Source organism: Phodopus roborovskii, unplaced genomic scaffold (assembly GCF_943737965.1).
Source record: "Phodopus roborovskii unplaced genomic scaffold, PHOROB, whole genome shotgun sequence".
Lineage (NCBI taxonomy): Eukaryota > Metazoa > Chordata > Mammalia > Rodentia > Cricetidae > Phodopus > Phodopus roborovskii.
Genome location: NW_026125397.1, coordinates 16,984,733 through 17,009,877, shown reverse-complemented (window position 1 = coordinate 17,009,877; position 25,145 = coordinate 16,984,733). Strand labels below are relative to the sequence as shown.

General features: G+C 41.1%; 1 protein-coding gene across 1 annotated transcript in view; it reads right to left on the bottom strand.

Annotated features, from left to right (window-relative positions):
- The window catches only part of Man1a1 (mannosidase alpha class 1A member 1), a 163,693-nt gene that overhangs the window by 114,106 nt on the left and 24,442 nt on the right, over positions 1–25,145 (bottom strand). Inside the window, exons 3-4 of the mRNA XM_051175509.1 lie at positions 6,623–6,719; positions 1,884–1,999 (exon numbers count right to left, since the gene is read on the bottom strand). Of these exons, the coding sequence (XP_051031466.1) occupies positions 1,884–1,999; positions 6,623–6,719 (213 nt within the window). The remainder of the gene's footprint in view (positions 1–1,883; positions 2,000–6,622; positions 6,720–25,145) is intronic.

Here is a 25,145-nt window from a genome sequence, read left to right as displayed (position 1 = left end):
AGAAATACTCTTTTCACCTAATTAGTGGCCTAAGGCCAGCCAATCAAACTTCTACTACAGTGACATTTTGTCTATTACCTTGGGAGGCCTCTGTCCCGAGTTTGGAAAAATAAAACAGTGCTACCCTCCAAGTTTCTTCATCCCTCAAGTTCAGAGCTCAGGGTACCACTCATCATGAGAGCAGAGCATTGCTGTGGGATTTAGGGGGTTTTGGAAAACCAGTATGTATCAGACTGACCAACCCAAGAATCAGAACAGGGGCCTGGGACTGTTCATAGGTCTAATGTCATTAGAGTTCCTAGGTGTGGAAGAGACATCATCTATCGTTCAGAGATGTGCATGTGGGGTAGGTAAGCAGATTCATTCCTACTAATAAGCACTGTTAAGACAACTGGACCACAGCTTAGTATGACTGCTGAGCACATGCAGGGCCCTGGATTTGATCTCTGACACTGCAAAAGCCAGCAGGCAAGCAAACAAGACTTACTTTTACTAAGTATTCCTAAGGGAATACAGTTTCCACTCTTAAGTTTTCATGTTTAGTTTTATTAGTATTATCAGAACCACCACATAACATTCCATCCAACAGCTCTGTAAAGTTGAGCCAGCGGCTCTTTATACCCATCTTTCTCTACATTTCAAATGCAAGAGCTTGAGGCAGGAGAGTGTGCCTGCAGTTAAGAGCATTCATTTTAGTAGAGGCTCCAGGACCCACATGGGAGGTCACAACCACCCACAACTCGAGTTCCAAGGGATCCAACTCCCTCTTTGACCATCCCTGAGCACCAGACACATGCATGGTGTATAAGCATATATACCCGTAAGTAAGACATTCACACACATGAAAACAAATAAATCTAAAAAATTACTTGCCAACACCCTTATGGCTCAACACAATGGCTGTCTAGTTAGCTCCAAGGAGACATAGTTCTCCCTACATGTTCATCAAACACTGGAGCGGTAACCCTCTATTGTACTGTTCCCTCAAGTTACTTGCCAAGAATGCAAATATACAAAAGCGGAAGACTGTTACACACACAGATCTAGATGTAGGTGAGTTCTTCCTTTTACTAATAGTACAAGAGCAACAAAGTTGGAAGCCTTAGTTAAGTGACAGTGGCTGACAATGCTATGTGCCTTGTACTATGTCAAGATTAAATACCTGGGACATGACCCTGGGACATGGCCCCGTGACAGAGTTACAACTCCAACATGCAGCCAGCTCTATGCTATGGCATAAGCCTCCGAGGCTTTAGTAGCCTTCTCACAGGGCTGCTGAGGTATTCCGAATAGGAAGATTGGATAATGTAGAGAAGGATAGAGCATAAGAGTGTCTGTACTATTTAAAGTTGCATCACTTGGAGGTGTAGGGGTCACTCAGGAAAGGGCATGCTTCTCAAGCAGCAGAGACCTGAGTTTTATCCCCAGAACCCAGGTCAAAGAAAAGAAAAGAAAGAAGGAAGGAAGGAAAGAAAAGAAAGAGAGAGAGGAGAGGGGGAGAGAAAGAAGAAGGGAGGGAGGGAGATAAGGGAGGGAGAGAGGAGAGGAAGGGAGGGAGGAGGGAGGGACTAACGAATGAACCTGGGTGTGGTAGCATGTGCATGTAAACCCTGTGCTGGAGAGCTGGGAATAGGAAGATCCCTGGATTTTCTGGCTAGCCAGCCTAGGCTAAGAGGCAAGAGGTAGTAAGAAACCCATCTCAAAAACCAAAGGAAGAAAAAGGTGGAAAACCCTAGAGGAATTTTACAGCCAGTGGCACTATCCATATACACACAAACATAAAAAAGTTGAATTTGTTTCTACTGGCACAGATTATAATGAACGTGTCCCCTTTAGGGCATGGATAGGCTAAAACTTCAGTGAGCAACTTCAATTTAACTTACCACATTAAAATCTAAATTTTTTTTAATCCACGATTTAGCTTCTTGAAATTCAGTCTTCATTCCCATAATGAAAAGCGTATCCAGGGCATCTACTATGGTCGCTCCTTTGATGCCGCCTGAAAGATACCAAAAAATCTTTCAATATTCTTGAGATACATACAAACTGACCACATCTAGAAAAATCAGAGTAACTCTCGACTCATTAACAAACAGCAATACTGAATAGACTATTAATTTCCTTCAGAAAAATAAAATATAAAAATGTAGCATACCAAACCAAGATTTTCACAGTATTTTTAGAGGCTACAAAATCTAATCTTTAACACTTGCTCCAAGCTGGAAAAACTAACCCTCTTGGAAACATCATTTGTGAATGCATTCTCTAGTATAAAAAAAAAAAAAAGGAAAATAAGCCTGGAGCAAAGGAGCAGTTGACATTAATTTTTGTGTAGTTGCACTGGAGTGTATCTTTGCTAGATGTAGAATTATCACCACCCCAGCTCTTTTAAATCATTGCAGTAGTCAACCTTTATCTGCAGACAATATGTTCCAAGAACCCTGGGAGATGCCTGCAATAGCATATACACCACGTTTTTCCTACGCATAAATACATTGAAAGCCTTTTCCATTTTAACGCTTTGGCCATAACTTTTGTAGTTTGATGTGGGAAAACAGAACTAACACAGATTTCTCGTTTCTTTCTTTCCAGTTCCATGGGCAGAAGATTTATCTTGACTATAGCTCTTAGTGACCTCAGCATATGAGTTTCCTGCTACCTTTCCACATTAAGCTGAATAAGAGGTACTTTTATTGTTAAAGGAAATACTTTTTTGGCTTCTCTTTGGCACACTCAAATTGTCAGCATGGTACTCTCGAACTTGTGGACCGTTAGTAAAATAGGGTGACTTGGACACAAAGATAAAAATGCCAAGAGAGATGAAGGAAAATGGCTACCAAATGACTGACAGGCGGGTAACACAGTGTGAATACTGGGATGCGTCTCATCCAGGCCAGGACAGAGCTGGAGTGGTCACAATTTCAGTACTTTATACTTTACGTAGGATTGTATACCATTTAAAGCATAAGGGTTCTTATTTTTTAGAATAATCCTCAATATTTAAGACTGCTATTGGCCACAGGTGATTAAAAACAAAATCCAGAAAACAAAAGTAAGTTGGAGGTGTACTCTGACATGAAAGCCCTACCTTCTTTAATGTCCTGGCTTATCCCAATGCCCTTCTCTTGTCTAGCCAGACCCAGGCTCTGTATATGCCCTCTGAGCTCCAACTGCACGTAGATTTTACACTTGTCAGGCACCCATCACATTCTGTCATCTTTAGTCTACAAACCTTCTTAGAGGAGAGAGATTACACTTTATTCATGCCACATTCACCATGGTGCCCTATATGACTGTAGTAATGATGTTCAATGAGTGGTTGGTGAAAGTCTGAGTACTCCATTTATTCAGTGCAAATCCATAAATAAAAATGGGACACACTTCAATGCACACACTGTTCAAGTAACAAGCTGAGGAGCTATCTCTAGGAAACCAGAAGTAATAGAATATTAAAATGCTTAACTTTCTAAAACAGACTAAATTTAAATCTTCCATAATGATAAAGGCATGAAAGTTAGAAAGCTTTTAGAGGCACACTTTATCGTAATCCAATGTTCTTAAAAATATGCTTTTTGTTTTTGTTTGGTTGGTTCATTTTTATTTTTTTATTCATTTATTTTTTGTAAACAAAACTGGAATTAAGGGAAACACTAAGGGGAATGTTTTCAGGTCACATTTTGAAGCACGATACCAGATTCATACGATCATTGATTTCTAATTTCTCAGTCGTTAGGAGCTGTTTTTTGTTGTTGTTGTTATACATTATACTGAATACAACTGATCAAACACAAATGGTTCTCTGTCAAAATACTAGCTCTGCTTTCTTTTTTTACAGTGGAACTGGGAGGTAGTAACTCCTCCAGGTCACTTCTTATGTTCATTGGCATCCTTTTAAGTTAAGGAAGGAGCTAGTTTTCCTTATCCTGGCAAACAGGTGAGTTTCAGGTAACTGGAAAGACATCAGAAGGAACCATGGATGTTGAAGGGCTCCTTGGATACTGATGACTGGCAAAAACGAGGTTTACAGAAGAGGCTATCTCCTGAAAAACAGGCTGCTCGAGGGGACCAAATTCTGAGTAAGCCACTGAATAACCACTCCCCAAAAACTAGGGGGAAAGGAAAAGAAATATTCCTTTCTTCTGTACTTTGCTGAAAGGATGTGCGGGTACTTACAGATAAAGAATTTGGCTCAGATACGTCTAAAGAAGGCAATTAAAGTTGTCCTCACCTTCAAAAATAAGGATTTTTAATTTTTTGCAGTAAGTCCTTGGCGTTGATTTTATTATGCAAGAAAATCTTCCATAGCCTATTCTAATTTGAAAATGGAAATAGATACCATTTGATTAACAGTTCATTTTGCCACATCAATATTTGAGACCTTTTGTAAAGAATAGGTGCTTATCTGGTTCATAAAGTGTTTTTATTGATAATTCCAGTAAAAACTGTAGGAAAAAAGACTCAAAATATTTTTAAAGTTTATTATTATGATCAATCTATTAACAATGGAGATTATGGCGAATTAAGACAAAACTGAGTTATCTGATCAACCGTCACTGTGAGGAAAGGAAAACAGAGTAATGACTTTTAAAGATTTACTTATTTTGTGTGGGTGTGTGTGTGTTTAGATGGGTTGCCTCCATGTGTGTTTGTGAACCGCACATGTGCAGTGGCTGTGGAGGTCAGAAGGGGACATTAGATCTTCTGCAACTGGAGTTAATAGACAATTCTGAGCTGCTCTGTGGGTGTTGGGGATCAAACCCAGGCCCTTTCCAAGAGCAGCCAGGGCACTCAATTGCTGAGTCATCTGCCAGCTTTTTTTTTAAAGTTTAATAGTAAACACTGAGCAGAGAAGGACTTCTGACTTACCATGAAATTCCAGTTTCTCACTTAAATTTTACCTCTGCTCTTAAACGGGATCTGGTCAGAGTCCTGAGAGAGACTACTGTAGCTACATCTGAAGTCACTTCTCCTGTAGGCACTTACTCCTGGCTTAAGTTCCCATCATGGTGACAGAGCAGTCTCTTCCCCTCTTCAATGCAAGACCCTTCTCCCTGCATGGGATCCCAATGGCTCCTGGAGCTTTATATATCCAACAGACACTCTCACGCTTTGACAGTTCACCGTTTCTAAGCACGCTGGCTACACTGCACCACCAACGCTTGCCACACTGAGTTCCTGCCCTGCTGTGCCAGTGCATGGGCAACTATCTCTGAGAAAGTTCTCTGTACTTCTTCTCTCTCTCTCTCTCTCTCTCTCTCTCTCTCTCTCTCTCTCTCTCTCTCTCTAAATGTACATACAATGAGATCAAAGGATATTTGGCAGAGTGGCACTATGCAATGCTTCTCCATTAGTGTCACCAGAAACTGTTACTTGTTATACGAACTGGTCCCATTTAAGATGTTCAGTGAAAGTATGGGAAGTCATGCTGGTGACCTCAGCAGTCACAGTGTTACTTCTTTTCCTTTGCCCCATTAAAGTTTTGAGTGCTGGAAAGAAACCAAGCCCAGCAGGTAACCCTGAGAAGGTCTTTGTTCAGAGGAATCCATCAAACATCGCTGGTGGTTTCCTTCTTTCCACAATAATAGCATTATTAATGCAAACAGTACCAATCAGAGTGTCGCTATGAGGACCAAGGACAATACGGTAAAAAGCAGACAGATGAAAGTTCAAACAGCGGGCCCAATCTGCGTGCCTTGTCTTTCACAAAACAAACAGTGGAAAGCTACAGGCCAAACTGAGTTACAGAAGGGTTCACCACGGCCCATTGCTTCAGCAAGCTTATCTGTAGAGACAGAACTTTTATGCAGCAGGAAACCCTTAATGCAGGTAACCAAATACTCTTCTACAGGAATCTCCCCAGATCTTAAAACCCTGCTGTGTACTCCATCCCTGGAAGTCAGCCCTGGGCATCAGTGTGTTTTACAGTTACACGGGTCCCTCTGACACAGAGATGGTGTTCTTTCTAAAAGATATATTATATACAATCTTTCCACAGTTCCAGCAGGGGTTCAAGTTTCCTGGCAACATGGAGGGCCTAGAGAATCGCAGAACTCCGACAGCCTTTTGACAGCTGGTCAATTCAGGGAACTCAGAGAAGAGATACTAGCATAAAATGCCAGGAGTGGTCGTTCATAACTATAGTTTCTGGGAAGGTGTGATAGTTTGAGTGACATATATTTGAGTACATGGACCCAGTTGGTGGAACTGTGAAGGGTGGATTCTGAGGTATGTCTGTCACTGGCTCTGAGGTTTCCAAATCCATGCTATTACTAGTGAGTCTTTCTCCATCTCCTACTTGTGTATAAGAATATAAGCTCTCAGCTACTACTCCAGTGACATGCCTGCCTCCTGCTACAATGTTTCCCACACGAGGGTCACCAACCACCTTCCGAAGCTACAAGCCCCATTAAATACTTTCTTCTGTAAACAGTCTTGGTCATGGCATTTCTTCATATCAACAGAAAAGTAACTGTGCCAGAAACCTAACTCGGGAGCAGTGCTGTGAATTCAAGGACAACCAGGGCTATGTGCTCAATTTCAAGCCAGCCAGGGCTAAGAGAGTGAGAACTTGTCTCAAAAACCAAAAACAGAAGACCCTCAAATCAAAGCGCATCATACTCACCAAATAAACTGCTTGAATGGCCTTCTTTTGATATAGGCTTCAGTTCATTTAAGCCCCAGGCATAGCGTTTATAATTATTCCAAGCATGGCTCATCATCTGAACAGAGATAAAAATGAGATTACAATGTGAACTGGGATGTTTTTGTTACAAGATAGATCATAGTCTTTGGACTTGAAGGTTATGGCATAAAAATTCAGTGCTTAGTCTAAGGCTGATGATTAATTAAGAGAGTGATGGCTGTGTAAATTAGGACAGACATGAACAGAACACATGCATTACTTCTTTATGCCTACAAATACGAACTTGCCTTCTTGGAACCTACTTAATCCTATTTATTGATATCTATATATTGATCAGATATTGATCTTCAAAAGTCAGTCCCTGACAACAGAAATTTAGTTTATCATAAAATGATGAATCATTCCTATATTTATCTATTTCATTCTCATACGATATCAGATCTGGAAACTCTGAATTCATATTTTTGTACAAGGTCCTTCCTATTTTTGTTTACATAGACAAATGTTCAAGGTTATCACTTTAAATACCTCAGTGCTTTTTTGACCAAGAAATATGAAAAAATATTTTGAAATAAGTACAAGAAGGAAAAAGAAACCCTACAGTTATGCCTGGAGTTTGAAAATCTGTATTATAATCAGTCTTGAATAAAATATGTATTTGTGTACTCTTATGTTAACTAGAGATAGAGCCTATTTATTCCCAAATTAGAGATCAATAATATTTTTAAATACAGCCAGCTCTCCCATAAATTAGTTGAATAAAAATGTTTTATGACTCAAGGACTATGTATAATAATTATACCTTAAGGACTGAAAATTGAACACCGTGCCTCACACACAACAGAGAAGCACTCCTTCACTGACCCATTTCCTTAGACCTTTGGAATTTTATTTTGAGACAGGAGCTCACTAAGTTGCCTAGACTGAACTTGAACTCACCATGTAGCCCAGTGAAGGTCACAATCTTCTTGACTCAGTCTCCAAATCATTAGGATTATAGTCCTGTGCCACCAGGCCTGGATTATAATTATTTTTATATAGAGTTTAAAAGGAGTTAAGGACACCTCAATTCATGCTTATTCATGATTCATGCCTATTCATGCCACTATCTTTTAGTAACAGTCGTCAAAAATATAGACATGATATGAAAATGTTCCCATTTTATAGAGTCATTAAAACATTACATATGGGGCCAAAGAGGCAGCTTATCAGTTAAGAACACTTAAGGCTTTTGCAGAGAACCCAGGCTCAACAATATAGTGGATCACAATTATCCACAATTCCACTTCCAAGGGACCTGATACCTTCTTCCAACCTTCTCGGGCATGGTGCACAACATACACATGCATGGAAATTGCACACATACAGTAAAATAAATCTAAGCATGCCTTTGTGATGAATCACATAAAATTGTTGATACTATTCAAGGGCTAGTTATCACAAAAGATCAATCTGACTCAAAACAGAGTCTATACATGTCCCCGAACACAATAACGAATACCTTCATTTACCTATCATTTTACTTTTTATTCTCATTCATGTTCCTCCTTACAGCTACCAAGAATCTATACTATTTTCTGGGGATTCTGGCTGTTTCCCTTCTGTATGGTGCTCCAATTTTTTCAAAATTCTTTAAAATTTATCTTCAAGCCATATTGGTTGGGTAGATGAGGAGACTGAAGCTCAGAACTTAAAACCAAAATAAAGCTTGACTCAGAGTCATGACATCAGAGCCAAGGGTTGATCTTGCACATCCACACTGCCCTGGCTCCATAGCCTGAGGACAGGAACCTGCATACTTCATCACCTCACTCTGATAAGTCTGTAACAGAATATCTCCCTTTGAAGTACCAGAGTGGATCTCCCAGTAATCGGAAAATGTGTACAGGGTAATGTTTTCAACAATTTATTCTTGTATAGATTAACTTTATTGGAAAGTGCAATAGACTTGAGTCAGGTAATTGGTCTCCTCTGGCTAATGGTGCCAACTGATGGGTCACACATGCATGAATGAGTTGCCTTCTGTTGAGACCACCTTTACTTGTCCCCCCCCCAAAAAAATAAATCAGGATCACAATTTCTCACAAGGTTCAGGGTATAATTCCGGGTAGAATGGCCTATGTCTTTGCATGTAGCATAGTGCCTGACAAAATGACATGTCGTTATGTGTTTATAAATGTTAAGCTTAAACTGAAAGCCAATTGTGTTAATATCACATAAAACAGAAACCACTGAGCTTTGGAGAGGACAGGCATATGAAATCTACAAAACACCTCGAGAGTGTATCCCAGTTTTACTTGTTTTGATGCTCACCTTCCATCAACTGCATTGCATTTTGCTAAACTCTTCATTCCTATAAATTTCCAAACATGCTTTAAAATTTCAAGAGCTCATATAAAATAAAAATACATTATAGTTATTGTTTCGACTTTGAATCTGAATAGAAACTAGTGCTATACTATGGATGGCTTAAAACAGCATGAAGCTTCCCCACAAAGAAGGTGCTGCCCTGTCGAAAATGGTCCAAACCAGCCCCAGCCGTGGTGATTCATACCTCGAAACTCAGCACTCAAGAGGTGCACATAGGAGGGTGAGAAGTTCAAAGCCATGCCTGGTTATATAATAAGTTTCAGGCCTGTTGGCTAGATAAGACACTGCCCTGAGGATTATCATTTATACAGTGTACAATATCACAAAATTCCCAAAGGTGTTATCTATCTGTCTGTCTGTCTGTCCGTCCCTCTGTCCATTCACCAACCTATTAGCTTTTCTTATCCTTTTTCCCCAAGGGCAGATCAGATGTTATTTGCTTAGCTGCTGCTACTTCATAATTGCTGCATGTTTACCAACATGGTTTTCTCATCTCTTGTTGAGTTCTCCTATCACCTCTGAGTTAAAGTTATTAAAGAAGAAGGTAATAATGTGATTAAACACCCCGAATAGAACATCCGAGTGCTTTCTTCACTGTTCCATAAAGTGAAGGGAGACAACCACATTGTGGATGGGATCCAGTGCCCACCACCTTAGGCTGGAATACTCTGCCACAGTACATCCAGCTGTAAGATTGTACATGGGATGGGGAATATGAATGCATTGCATAATCATGCTACTGGATCCACAAGTCATAGTAAAATCAATCTGTTACTTCAGATTCATGACTTACACAGATATTTGGAAACACAGAAATACTTGTCTGTCTACAGCATTTCCACAGCTAGCTGTAGAACCATGGGGGGACAAAGACATTCAGTCTCTCTAACTCAGTGTCACAGCACACTGAGAAGACAAGAAAGTCACTTCTAAGATTAACTGTCACTAGAGAAGCCCACGAATAGGACTGATCCGCCCCCCCCCACGGGACTCTTATTTTGCTTTGTAGTCTTTTATATACTTAATTAGGGTTCTATAGCTTGCCATTCCAAGAGGAAGGATTAAAAATCGGGCTAAACCAGAGACTGACTAGGTCTTCACACGCAGTGCTGAAACCCTCCTAAGAGGAACGGGAACGGGAAGCATCCAGACTTGAATTTGCACTGGTGCAGAGCAGAGCCAACAGTGAATAGGAAGCAAAAGAAGGACACAAAAAAATCGCAATAGCAAGCCATTGTCCTGACCCAGAAAGGAAGGGATTGAAGCATAAGATGTGCAAAAACGCATTTACCTCTCCTTGACTCTGTGTTCATAGAAAGGATTTCTCAATTTGTCCTATTCTTTACAGTTGACATCAGGGCTGAGTAATTAGGCAATGTCATTTATTGAGTGTCTGTTACTCCATGAATAATAAGATGCTAAAGGATTCAAAGGGAAGCAGACAAGCCTATCTCTCCTACAATCTAGCAGATAATGTGTGGAAGTTTAACAGTCCCATATACATCCTTAATAAAAGCTTACAAATACAGAACAATAACACTAATAAAATACCCTGTACAGCTCTATAGTTGTGCTTAATAATTTGTTTTAAAGGCCATGTCTTTCCAAGGACAGTGGAAATACAATAAATATGCTTATATTTCCCCCGAGCAATAGGTTGACTTCATAGCTGTATTTTTGTTAGTGGAACTACCTTAGCAAATAATTCTGCTATTTATATACTCTTAAGATTTTCATGATAGACATACTAAAAGCATCTTTTTTTAAAATCTCACCGTTTCACCAACCAGCCTTATACAGACTTTGGGTTGTCACTTCTTCCTTTAAAACACTTGTGATTTCAGTCCTATTTAAAGCCCCTGCCATTTGTACACTGGTTTTTTGGTGTTTGTTTTGAGACATCACCTAATGTTGCTTTTGCTGTTTTGGCACTCGCTCAGTAGACCAGGTTGGCCTCTAACTCACAGAGATCCACCTACCTGTGTTACATGCCATCACACCTGGCAACCCTTTGTAAATAGTGGTTGGTCCTGGCTCACCAACTGATCCAGAGAGAAAACTGGGGGAAGTCATAAGCCTCTAAGTAAGGAACTCTTTGTGAGCCACTGTCAATACTCAGGCTGACCTGACCATCTCTATCTGGGATACTTTGGGAAACATTCGGAGAGAATCTAGAGGCCAGGTACTTTTGTAGAAGCAGTAATGTATGACTCCACAAAGATTGGTCATAAAATGGGGTCACAAAGCAGTCAAAGGCACGAGAAAATTGAGGGTCTGGAGAGGAAAGGGAGAGGGGTCTGAAAGGGAGAAGTAAGCGCGCAGTCCTCTGGGGTGGACCTGTGAGCAGAGCAATTCAGAGTTACAAAGGATGCTGCTGAGTCCTGAATGTTGATAAAAACATCTTCCTCTCTTCTCTGCAGTCTGCTTTTTGTCTGATGAGGTTGTTTGCTTACTTCCCTGTGTGTCCTTATAGAAAGCCGCGTGATTATTTTTAGGAGTGATACACAAGGGCAGGTCACAGGCACCTCACAGACTAGATTCTTATGCCAGCACTGACAACATCGATGCACTCCTAGTGAGGCAATTAATCTCTCTGATCCCATTTTCTGCATCCATCAGATGGGAAATAACAAAAGTATAGCTTCATTTGTTGTGATGATTAAATAAAATTATGCACGTAAAGACCATACAGCCCAACACACTGTGAACATTCAATGTATTTTAAGCACTACAGTCATTGTATTAAAAAGAGAAACAGGCCATTCATCTTTGTAACCTCAGAGTTTCATCATAACTTTGCCTAGTACACAAACAGAAAGGACAAATATACACAAACCAGGCAAATATGTACTAAAAGTCCACAATTTGCTACTCAAAAGGGGGCAGGAGGGTTGGCAAAGAGTAGAGTTGACCCTTTCTAGAGTGGGCAATGAGCCAGTCTTTAGTTTTGAAGTCCCATCTACTTATTTCCATGGGTCAGCCCATGGGGGGCAAGTGTTCTAAGAGGTCTTTTGGCTCCTGGTCTAGGAAGAAGATATGAACACGAGATGGGTAAGGGACCATGGGTACTTAGAGTTTCTGGGAGGGAACAATTCTCATAGCAGGAGGTCATGCAGAGGCTCAGGGCAAAAGGTCATCCATCACACAGATGAAGAGCAAGTGTAAGGGAACTCTTTGAGGAGAGGGTGTCTGAGGGAAGGCTGGGTCAAGAGTTTGGGGTAAAGGGAGCCCATTAGAAGAGTAGGAATCTCTGAACTAGAAAACTTAAAAAGGAAGTAGCTGCTATCTATCAACAGCCAACAGATGCTGGGTAAAGTTTCACAGACTATGTAAAGCGAGTGGGCTCCAGTGGCTAAAATTGCTTAGTCTATTTAAAAATAATTAGAGGTGTAAGATTTTCACTTTCATGCCTGTGGGCTCTCGAGCTAATGGGCATCAGCATACAGTGGTTAAAGAGCAATATGGGGGCCAGAACACAAAGCCACCCTTGCTGACATGTTAGGCAGCTGGCTGTGTGGCACTAAAGAGAGGCTGTGCAGTCTGGTAACATTCCTGTTGTTGTAAAAACTACATAGGGCTGTGGCTTAGGTGAAGTCTGGAGTGAGAGATCTATTTAACGTACCAGTTGTTACAGATAAAGCTATGCGCCAGAGTGGATGACGTGGGTATGAGCACAGGTGGGTAATTGCATACCCATGCATGTGGAAACTAAATGATAACCCATGGGTGCTGCCTTTTTGAGACAGGGTCCCTCTCTGGGACCTGGAGTTCACTGAGTAGGGAGCCTCAGGCATCCTTTATGTCCCAATGTCCCCTAGGCAGGGGCTTATATTATAGATAGGCACTCTTATATCAGGCCTTTTACAGGGAGCCTTCTGAAGACAGAACGCAGGTCCTCATGACTTCTCAGCCTTTATGGACTGAGATTTTTTCCAAGTCCCATTTTAAATTATTCTTAGGCTCCATTCTCTGAAAATCACACCACTTAACATCTTGCCAGTAAGGGAAAAAAAAAAAAAAAAAAAAAAAAAAAAAAAAAAAAAATAAAAATAAAATCAGGACTGCAGCTTCTCTCAAACTTTGACAGAAATGACTTAACTGCTATATAAAAATAACTTATAGAATGTTCAGATACAACCTCAACAACAGAAAATGAATGTTTAAGTCACTGTGTCACCCTCTTCTCGGTCTTTGGTGAAAAACGAGAGGAGAAAATGAAAGGGAACGTATTAGTGCATAGCTTCTCTCAACTTCCTTATCCCACAGAATGGAATTTCCAGATAAAGGAAGCTAGGGGCAGCAATCTAGCCAGTCCTCCTGTTTTTCTCCTTATCTCCCAGCCACCACTCATCACACAGAAGGGGCCCTGGGAAGCAGAAGGCCAGGTGCTGGGTGAGGCAGGGCCTTCACAGATAAACCCAGCAAACAAGCACTCTGCTGTCCAAGGGGCTAACCGGTTAGCTTCCTCATTCTTCAAAAACCGTAATCCTGGTTTGGTGTGGTGGTGCAAGCTTGAAATGATAAGGCTTGGGAGCTTGAGGCAGGAGGCTCACAAGTGAAACCAGCTTGGCTACATAGAGAAACTATGTGGAAAGGGGAAAAAAAAACCAAAAAACAAAAAGAATCAGTTACAACAAATGATGTGCGGTGGTATGTGGTGTTGACTGAGGAGAGGTCAAACGGAAAACTTTTTGCACTCTGCTCAGTTTTGCTGAAATTAGTGGACTGGTAGCCTGTTCCCCGGGAACGCTCAACGTTATTCTTTCCTTCTTGCTTCTCACACTCCTCCCAGGTTTCTGGAGCTCGGCAGAGATAAGAAAGAACACTCTGGGGAAGCCAAGCGGGCATTTAGGAAACTTTAGAGCCAGGGCTGTCAGTGCAACTGAAGGAGAAGTAAATTAATGGGACAGAAAAGAAAAGAGGCCAATGTCGCTTAGAGGTGACAGAGTGCAGACCATGGAGTGACTCTGCATTCTGTGACTGCAGGCCTGGAGTCTGTCACGGTTACATCCAGAAGCATTTAGCATCCTCATTTAACAGGTACCAAGATGCCACCTATGAGTCTTGAGAAGGTGCTCCACGAGAAAGGCAGACCCCACCCTCGTCACCTCGAAATCATCACGCTGTACAGAGGAAATCCTCTCCTGGCCAGCATAGTTTCCAATTTTACCCTGCATTAAATTAAAACACTTATTCATATGCTGTGTTCAATTTCTCTTTGAATTTCTGAAATACATTAGTTGTCTCTCCCTTTCCCCGAGGCTACTAAAATCTTCTATTTCCAAGGTTCTGTTTTCCCATATTACAATGACAATTCAACTTATTGAGTACCTAGTGATGCCAGGACAAGAACTGTAAATGGAGATGGAGGAGGTTTGCCAGGCTGAAGGAACGGAGTAACTTCATAAGGCAAATTTACACATATCCCACTAAAAAATAATTTAAAAAAAAGTCAGAATTCAGCTTAACTGAAAGTGCTGTATTTCACTGACAGGGGGAGAGGACAGATAAAACCCCACTTGGTTTCCTCTACAAGATCCCAAGCTTGTTCCCGTTGTCTGGCTTTGGATCAAGAAAGAGACCGAAACCGAAGGATTGGGCAAGATGCGATGGTCTGGTCCAGAGCAAAGGAGAAATGGTGGGATGCAGTAAAATGTGAGCAAATGCTCTGGCTTAGGCCACTTAAACATGTGATGCTGGAGCTGGCTCAGTAAAATGTCACATTATAAGATGAGGGCGCTGGTTTAACTCCCAGCATCCACATAAAAAGTCAGGCATGTGGTACACACATGCAATCTCAAGAGGCGGAGATAGAGGGAACCCTGGAGCTGGCTGACTGGCCACAGGGACCAAATGAATGAGCTCTGGACCAATGGGACATCCCTTCTCAAAACACAGGCCACCCAAGTGAATGAGACCTGGCCTCCACAGAAAAAAAATGCATACAAATTCATGTGTACCTGAATACACACATTACCACATGAGTGTAACGCTGCAATCCATGTGTACCAGTGTGCACCTGCACATATGTGTACCTTTCCACATACCTGTACCAACACAAGCACTAGCAATTTTCACTGCGTCCTTGGGTTCATAGGGTTAGGGTCTGCTCATGAGTCTCCAGGTGTACAAATTTCCAGCTTTCATCTGCTCCTGATCTAACCTGTTTGTCCACAGTGCCAGAACCCCAGACTGCTCTGGTCCTACCATAGGCTCCTTTTGCTGTAAATTGGTAAAGTCCCATGCACAGACTTCTGGGCGATTCTCTTTTCTGTGGATGAGTAGCACTTTCACAGTTTAGCTAGCATTTAGGGTTTTAAGCAGTCTGTTCTACAAATAAAGCCGTAAAAGCCGTCATCGCTGTGGGTTTTAGAGTTGGATAGCTGCAAAGGAGGAAGTGAATAAGCTTTGTCACACACCTACCACTCTGAAGTGTGAGAGGCTCTTGCCTGAATTTGGCACGTGGAAGTCTCACCACACCCTGTGGGATCTTACATCCTATGGCTGTGGAAGCTGAGGCCCGGCATGGCACACAGGAAGACGGAAGCTGTGAGTCTTCTCACTCTTCCAAAGCCACTGCGGAACCTCTGCAGCTGCTCACCACACAGGAGGAGGGCCTTGCTAGGGTAGTCAAGACTTGGCAGCACAGCCTGCAAGCTGAGGCTGGTGGGAAGAGCCTTTACTCCAGCCCTCCCTCCCAGTCCCGTCTCAAAGCTTTCGACTCTCAGGATGCTCCCTTCCCTCCATTTTAGCTCTTGCTTCCAGTCCACACTAAAAATCCTCTTGGCTCGGCACATGAAATGGCTCCATTCTAGGCTAGCATGCCTGGAAATGGATTTAAAGGAAAACAGGAATCCGTCTCTTCCATGCCAAGGTGCTGACTGCCCATTGGGGTACAGTTCCTTTCAGCTACGGTATTTCCTGAGGTTTATCACCACCATCATGTTGATCTACTAGTTTTTCTTTACTTTTTCTACAGAACTCAACTTCCTCTCTCCGTTGCAGTGGGCACACTTTGTTTAGTAGCAGATACTGGGGCTGTCTCTGCACAAGTTGACTTGCATGTCAGTGACTTTTCTTCAGGTTTCTATATCCTGACTATGTTCTCAGCCATCTTTAATATACTTGATAAAAAAGGCAGCGGGAGATATATAAAGAAGTACTTATTTAATGCCACTGCATGAATCTTAATGGGTTACCATGAATTCCCCTAGGAAATGAGTGTTTGGCAATAGTAATTTCTTTAGGAAGCAAATGCCTAATAAAGCCAGAAGAGAGGGAGAGAGAGGGAGAGAGAGAATTCTACTAATCACTACTTATGAAGGACAAATTGACTGCTGGTTTCTAAGCAATATTTCCATCTCTTACAAAAAAGCCAACATTTAGAGTTCTAGGAAAAAATAGGGGGTCATGCACATTGCATATTTAACAGCTCTTTTTGTGATAAAATTCTAATGCAATTTTACAAAATTTTTAAGAGGGTTCAAGGCATAAACAAAACAAATAAGCAAAGAAAAACAACAGCAAAAAACAATATAGATACAAGAAGAAAAACACAGAACCCGAGTAAGATACAAGTACAATTTTCAAAAATGTTCCAGGAATAGTAATCCAGTTCCTTCAAAGTTAGAGATTAGTAACCACTGCTGCCAAAAATAGTTTCTATATCTGAAATAATCTTGCATCAGCTGAGGAGGGGCTGTCACTCACATTATTTCCTATCAAAATATCTGCCTAGGTTGCCACTTCAGTTTGAAGGTTCACCCTCAGGGCTTTTGGCCTTTTTATCTAGCTGAGTTTTAATTAACATTAAAAGTGTGCTCATTAGATCACCCAAGCTAGAACCTCCATAGTCAATGTAGGGCCTAGAAGAGGGCCTTTTGTAGGCCACGATACCAACTGGTCTCCATTATCTGTTTCTTAAACCAACACCATGGATATCTTCTGGGAAGCATCAGCAACTGGAGATATTTTTTTTTTTTTTTAAATCATCCATCATCCATAGAAATTGGTGTACTCTGCTGGCATCCCATAGTTCTCCTTTTCAATTTTAAAATCTGAAAACTTACTTTGTATGAATTATTTTCACAGAAAAAGATATTTTTTTTTTTTTTACTTCTTGAATTTATAATACAAACGTAAGTCTATGGCTGGGGAGATGGTTTAGTGGCTAAGGTGCCTGCCAAGCATGCCTGAAGGCCTGAGTTCAAGTCATGAGTGTTTATAATCCTAGCAAAGGGGTTAGAGGTTGGGGATGAAGAGATAGGAGCATCCCAGGAGCTTGCTTGCCAGGTGGTCCAACCAATTCATGAGCCACAGGTTTAAGTGAGAAAATCTGCTTGAAAAGATGAAGTACAGAGTGATGTAGGAAGATACCACACGTGGATCCCGGTCCTTCCCATGAATGTGCATAAACACCTTCTCTCACATGTGCGCTCACATGGAAACATACGCACATGAATATAAGCTCAGCCATTTTAACATGCCATTTAACATGCCATTATGCAACCAAAAGATAATGTTTTTTTCCAGCAATGGCACACGATTATTTGCAAGACTGAAATATTTAGGCCAGGGTGTTGCTCAATGGTAGGACTCTTGCTCGGCATGTACAAGGGCAGCCCTGGTTTGATTCTGAGCACCTGAGATTCCTAAGACATACACACTCACATTTCTGTGAGCACATGAACACACATTTCAATGTGAGTTTTCAAGGACTTTGTGGGTTTGTCAATCTCATAGAGACCACACTTTTGTTCATTTAGATTCCCTTCTAAACTTCAGAAGTACTCTGAAAGTCAATAGTAGTATTGAGAACACTCATTAGCAATGAAGTTACTAGTTATGAAAATAGTCGTGAATGAAAAATAACTTGAATTTTATTTTTCAAAAAAGCCAATGATTAACGTGATTTTTAAAAACCGACCCAGCCAGCCCCAGAGAATCAAGGGGCACATGTGTTTCTTTATTTCTCTTTTTCTTTTTTTCCAACGTTTTATTTAAATGGAGGCTCTTTGTGTTTTTAAGCAGTTTTATTGTTATAGCAATACTAAGGAGAAAAGTACAGAGTCCCTATATGTCTCCCTTACTGACAAGCACACAACCTTTAGGAGATCAACCCCATGCAGAGAGATACATTGATTACTAGTGGTGAGTGTACAGTGACTCCATTAGCACCCAAAGTCTGTGGATTCCAGTCCATGAGGGTTCTCTCTGTGAATAGTACGGGCTTCTGACAAATGCACAGTTGAGTGTGTGTGCCACTGTGTGAACGCATTTCACTGACCCCAAGACCTGTGCTGTGCCTGTTATCTCTTCGCCTCCCCAAGCCCCAAAGTCACCACTGCTTTTACTGCTTTCACTGTTGCTGTGTTAGAACAACATCCTCGGATCATCAGCATCAAGGTCTTTCGCTTGTAGTGCACGTCTGCCTCCACCGTTGCTTTGAAAACCTGGGTGCCTCATTTCTTTTTAGTAATGAGTAATGTTCCACTATTTTTTAATAGTTTATAAGTTTTTATAACAATTAGTAACAATCTTATTGTACATACCAATCCCCTCCCACCCTCCCATGTCCTCCATCCACCCCCCCCCCATTCCACCACATCCACTCCCCAGGGAGGGTGAGGTCTTCCATGAGGGATCATCAAAATCTGTCACATCATTTGGGACAGGGCCTAAGCCCTCCCCCATGTGTCTAGGCTGAGAGAGTATCCCTCCTTAGGGAATGGGCTCCCAAAGTCCATTTGTGCACTATGGATAAATACTGGTCCCTCTGCCAGAGGCCCCATAGACTGCCCAGTCCTCCCAACTGACACCCACATTCAGGGGGCCTGATTTGGACCTACGCTAGTTCCCCAGCCATCAGTCTGGGGTCCATGAGCTCCCCCTTGCTCAGGTCAGCTGTTTATGTGGTTTTCCCAGCATGGTCATGCCCCTTTGCTCATCACTCCTCCCTCTCTACAACTGGATTCCAGGAGTTCAGCTCAGTGCTTAGCTGTGGATCTCTGCTTGTTTGTAATCCATATACCCACTGACCAATATCCTTGTCACTTTTTGTCTAACAAAACCAGAAAGCAAGTTCTTATTAAGAGCACAGCCATAGGGAACAAGCATTTCATTTCCAAATTCACACCAGAAATCAGTATTCTCTGAAACAAAGAATTATGAATTATAACATATATTAAAATTGATTGGTTATCAAATGTCAATGCTCTAGAAAATGTGGTTATTTTAGTCTGTGAAATAACTACTCTCCAAACTCTTTGTTATTAGTATAATACATATTCTTTTCCAAGGATCCATAACATGTAAGGGTCTGATAATAATCTAATACCACAAATAACAGTTTTAGAAATTTCTTGAATATGAAGTAAAATGCTTTAAAAGCAAGTATTCTAAAACCACTTACCAATTGCAGTACTAATGTATCATAACTAGAAATTCTGATTCCAAAGCATGATTTAGGAGTAGCAATGAGTGACACTATAAAATTTAACACACTAAACTAGCTCACCCCAAAGTAGCTTCCTTACAACATTACAATAAACACGAGCAGCATTTATTGAACATTACAAGGCAGAAAGCACATGAAGCAATCTCCTTCAGTCTCTCACCATTTATTGAACACTACAAGGCAGGAAGCACATGGTGCAATCTCCCTTCAGTCTCTCAAAACACATGAAGGAGGGAAATCAAGAAGTTGAGTAATTTATCAAGGCCATGCCTCTGGCATGTGTTGGAGGTCGGCTGTGAATTGTGACTGACCCCTAAGCCTGCCATTTGTTCACTGTTCTGAGCCAAACTACCCCTGCGCCTTCCATAGTAACACCCAAATAAAGCGATGGCTTGATGTCGATACACATGGATGTGTGTTTTTGTATTTATCCTGGAGGAAATGTAACATTTGAGAGTGATGCTTCCAGAGGCACAGCATGTAGAGCCAGCTTCTGATCTTAAAAAAAAAAAAAAAAAAAAAAAAAAAAAAAAAAAAAAAAAAAAAATAAAACATTGTGCATAGAGAAACATTAAATCCCAGGATGGGTGAAGGAAAGGGAAGCCAGGCCATGTCTTCTCACAGACACTGAAGAACTATGTTATGCAGACTTTAATGATGACAACTTTTTTCCCTTGAAAGGCATTTGTTCACCTGTACTTTGACAACCTGCCTGGTTATTTCATGATCTTCATTCTTTATTTCTTTTAGGTGATATTTTATTACCAAAATAATAGCTTGATATTTTCATTTTGTTTTTCCCCCTCCCAAAGAAGAGAGTGAGACAGAGAGATAGTGATTGCCTCATATACTGGTCTAGGTATTAATACCACTCTAAAAATTAATCCTACATTGGCAACATTACATTTCTTGTTAATTTCATGTTTTAAAAACATATATATTGGTTACTTTTTGAAAGCCTCACTATTTTTAAGATTCAGCTTATTCAAAATGGCAAATTATTTTGGATGACATCATTTTTTAAGGCAAGCAGTAACAACTAACCCACTTGTGTTGCTATTACCTTATAAATGGTATTTTCTTGGGATTAAAGTTCATGGGAAATATTCTTTGAGTGAGTGTACAGATTGTCTGAGCCTGAAAATGCATCGCTCTAAACATTCTGTTAGAGCTTTAAAATCTGATAAAGCCTATTTAAGAGAAAATCGTCTTTCATTTCACTTTTGCTGGATGGCATGTACCCAGCATTAAATACATGCTGGACTCAGCGGCCTGTTAAAATAGACCACATTGCTTCATATTAGCTCTGTGTGTAGCGGCTTCCAATTTTGCTCCTCTTTAAAACCAGACAAAGATCCCATAAATCGACGGAGAAGAAAACACGCCAAGTTTGTCAAGAGAGGCCAAATTATTTCACGGTTCAAGTAGATGCTACAAATATGCAAAACAATAATAAGGTGGGAAAAGTATGTATTTGCTTGCTGTAGACAGGATGGATAGAGTCACCCCATACCTAAGGCTCCTCTTCCTTTCTTGTCCCTTGGATGGAATAGAAGCTGCTAAAGCTTAAGTTTCCCTTCCCAGCCTCTCTAGAGCTAGAGGTTCTAGCCATGGGCCATTTGCCAAGGTCTGCAGGTGTTTATTTCCCTTCTTCCTTGAACCAAACTGATGCAGATTAGACATGCCATGGCACTGACTGCTCAGCTCCACTAAAGGAATGCACAAAGCCAGAGGAATTGCAGTGGCTACATCAAACGTTCAAATGAAGACTTGTTTGTTATTATTGAGTTAAAGTAGTGAGCCTTTGGATTTCTGTAAAATGTGAGAGGCCAGGTCAAAATTGGACTTCATACAACATACCCATTCGGAAAGACAAGAAATTTTTCTCTGCCATTTTCCCAGAAATGTTGTATGTTCACTGAAACTATTTTTAAGGGCTCACATGTATTAACAATAAAACTTTGGCTGATTGGCCAAAGAAACTGTGATAGCCCATCAAGTTTTAAATGACTTATGTGTAGGGCTCAGGGAAGGTATATGATTAACTGAAGGGTTATGAAATTGGATTCATTCAGCAAACATCATGGAAAAACTTTAGCAGTTTCCCTCTACCTTGTTAGATAAAAGAAAAATACATATGCATAACGGAATATATTACTGAAGAAAATCCTGTTATTAAAGATACAGACTCTGTTACATTTGGAGGATGAAAACCTCGAATGTTAACTAAACTATCTTCTGTACTATGACCTACCCACACAGACAATAACAACTGAAGGGTCCCTCAATTGCATCCTGTTTTGTCAAACAGCTATAGCTTCATGGAAAGACGACAAGTCAATTTTTGAAGCAGCATCCCTAGAAGTGGTGAGATGGTTAGGTGCATCAAGCACTTGCTGTGGACATATCAAGAGATGAGGCTCAGAACCCCAGAACTCATATAAGAAGGTGGGTGGACATGGGGACAGACTTGTGCCCTCAGTGAGGGATGGGTCAAGAGGAAAAGCTCAGAACCCCAGAACTCACATAAGAAGGTGGGTGGACATGGGGACCCACTTGTGGCCTCAGTGAGGGAAGTAAAGATGGGGAATCTCCAGGCAAACTGGCTAGGCTGACGAGTCAAATCTGGGAGCCACAGGGTCAGAGAGACCCTATCTTAATATATAAGAGGAAGAGCAATTGAAGACGACACCTGGAGGCAACCTCAGGCCTCCATACTATGTGCACACACGGTATGTTCACAAGTACCCACACACACAAACTCACATATGTTCATGTAAGCACATCACACACATATATACGAACAAACCAAGTACTTTTGCAAACACCATGCTTCTGACTTATTAAGCCTGACAGCACTAACTAAAATACTTAATTTTATCTACTTTTATGGACTGTCAATGCAGGGTTACAAGTTTTCTTTTTCATAGATACATAACTTCTCTCCCTCATGCATATGTCAAAGGTAAAAACTTGAAAACTTTCTCCCCAACTTTATTTTTTTTAATTAAATACCACATCTTATTCAAAACAGGTCAGTAGACTTTCCATCCGGCACTGGTGATTTCCATATAAGCCAACACTCTTAGACTTTGTGCTTTCATTGTTTGAATGATATTTGAATTCCATATCCTTCATTTCTGGAAGCAATACTGTTGTTCCAAACAGAGAAATGTGACCTCCTACCATTCACAGAATCTCCTCTCCCAGCACTGAATATAAAACATTGTCCTTGGTTTAGGAATCCAACTTGGACTTAAAATATCTTTGTTTAAAACTGCTTTGTTCAAAGCAGTTGAGTATTTTTCACTATACCAGGAGGCTGTCAGAATCTATGAGGGCCCTGTCCACCCTCCTACTTCCTCGGTCTCTCTGAGGTCACTCTCCCAGGAACTAACTCCTCCCATGTGAACTTTACTGACAAGTCACCTAAGTCTTCAAGTCCAGGGGATTAAACACATGACCCACAGATGATTACGATGAGTCATGATGCCGTTTTGTTCCAGGGCCCTCTGCTCTCCAATGCACAGGCTGACAGGACATGTTCTTCCAAAATGAAACAGACCACACATTCATCAGCCAGGCAAAAAGTAAATTCTCAAAGAGATCAACTTGTGGTAGAGTGGCACCTGCCTTAACACTGGGCCTTTCCAGGCCAAATCCCATCTCTACCAGGATGCCAGGATGAACCATTCATTCTGCCATGTCTTCCAAACATGGCCCTAGAGGCACTGGGCATTTGCTCCTGTCCTAAGGGCCCATGGTGCACAGCTGTGTGTCTGAGATCTCTCAGCACTGCCAAGTGCATCTGATCCAGATACGATTCTGCTCCCCAACTTGAAGCATTTGGTCTTGGCTTTGCTCGGTGTAAACACATGATTACATGCTGAGTCATCACTGAAATTCATATCTTAAGTCTTATCTCAGGACTGCTGCTATCCAGCAACCTCTTATAATAGGGCTGCCTTTTGACCACAGTCCATTTTGTAGGCCTTTCTAGCCAGTGACTCAGACTGTCCCTATAAAATGCCATTACATATACTTAGAGAAGGTAAGTTCTCCAGGCTTGGAATCCTGGCCACCAGGCCTTTCCTGCTTATAAAAGTTACTGCTCTAGCAAAGTGTACTTAATGCTGACGCTCTGCAATATAAGGCTCTCCTCTGCCCAAGTCAACACATTCTTGACGCTGGCACTTAAGTATATTCCTTGAAGATCATTGTTGAAGTTGAGGTCTTTTCACACAGTGCAGAATGATGGCATACTGAAAGAAGAATGGATCAATCTCTATTCAAATTGTGGGGAGGCCTGAACTAGCTTTTCAGCTTCTGTGAGTTCAGATCTTTGATGGACAGCTCAAGCATGCTGCTGAGTCTGTAGCAAGGTGGTAGCTGAACAGGAGAAACTCTCCATCCTAATAGTCTGAGATCAAGGAAATAAGCTAGACTTGGCGCAAATCCTTGGAAGATGTTCAATATACTTATGCCTAAACCTTCTTAATTACACAGTCTATGAGGAAGTAGTTATCATTTTAGCGTCACCAAACCCAGCTAGAGCCATTTAACAAGGATCATGTCCCAAAATGAAGCTATAAGTGTTTTCCTCCATATTAAAACACAGTAGAAAATATTTAAATAAAAATGTTTTCTTCTTTGTACGTTAAGAGGATAGTCTATTACCCTTTATGCCTGTAAAGTCAAACTTGTGAACAGTGTCCCACCAAGCACTGCATGTTGATCTTAACTGTCACAACATTTTACTCCTGAGGACATTTATGTAAGCCAAGAATTTTCTCAACAGCAACATACCCGAGTCCTTCCATTATTTTATAACCACAAATGTAGATTATATCGATAGTTCACAGCTATCACAGAGTCAGTCATTGGCCTTGTATGTCTGGGCATCCATCTGATGTCTAGCACACTGAGGTTCCTTTGAATCCATATTGAAGTGTAGGTTACTGTTGTGTATATGTCTTGTGGGCTTTAGTTTCCTCGAGTAGGCAGCAGGATGGAAGATAATGACATGTTTTTGTTTTTGTTTTTGTTTCCCCACACTGGTCTTTGGGCACTGTGACACAACAACCTGATTACACTTTACAAATGAACATGCCAGAACTTCACAATAAAATTACAAAAAAATAAGTTGCGCAATCCTTGGTGACAGGATGTTCAAGCCTGGACCGGTTCCCTGCACCCTACTGCATGCAGGTTTTGATGACTAACTGACGAGTCAGCCATCTAGAGGACAAAGCTATGAGCCCAGGAATGGGTGAATAGTCTGGAGATGGTAAAGGCACACAAACAGCTAAGCCTGGGGTAGAGGTGGTTTAAGAAAGCAGTAGGTAGGGAGGACAGGGGTCAGAGGTAGTAGAGAAAGGCGTATCTAAAGGCAGTACTAACTTATTAGATAAGCCTATGGATTGAGACGGCATGAAGACAGTAAATACAAGTCTTTTGCAATTGTTTATGAAAAGAATGAATTTGGCAAAATGCTTTAGGCCTTGGAACTCCTGCACTCTGAGCTCTAAGTCATTATCGTGCCAGCTACGATCATTGCCTTGACTACAGCTCAAACACAGAGTAACAGCAAGGATTTGGGAATCCAAGGAATTTTTTCCCTTGCCGTCCTCAGGAATTGCATTCCCTTAATCACTGGATTAAGAAATGAAGAAACAT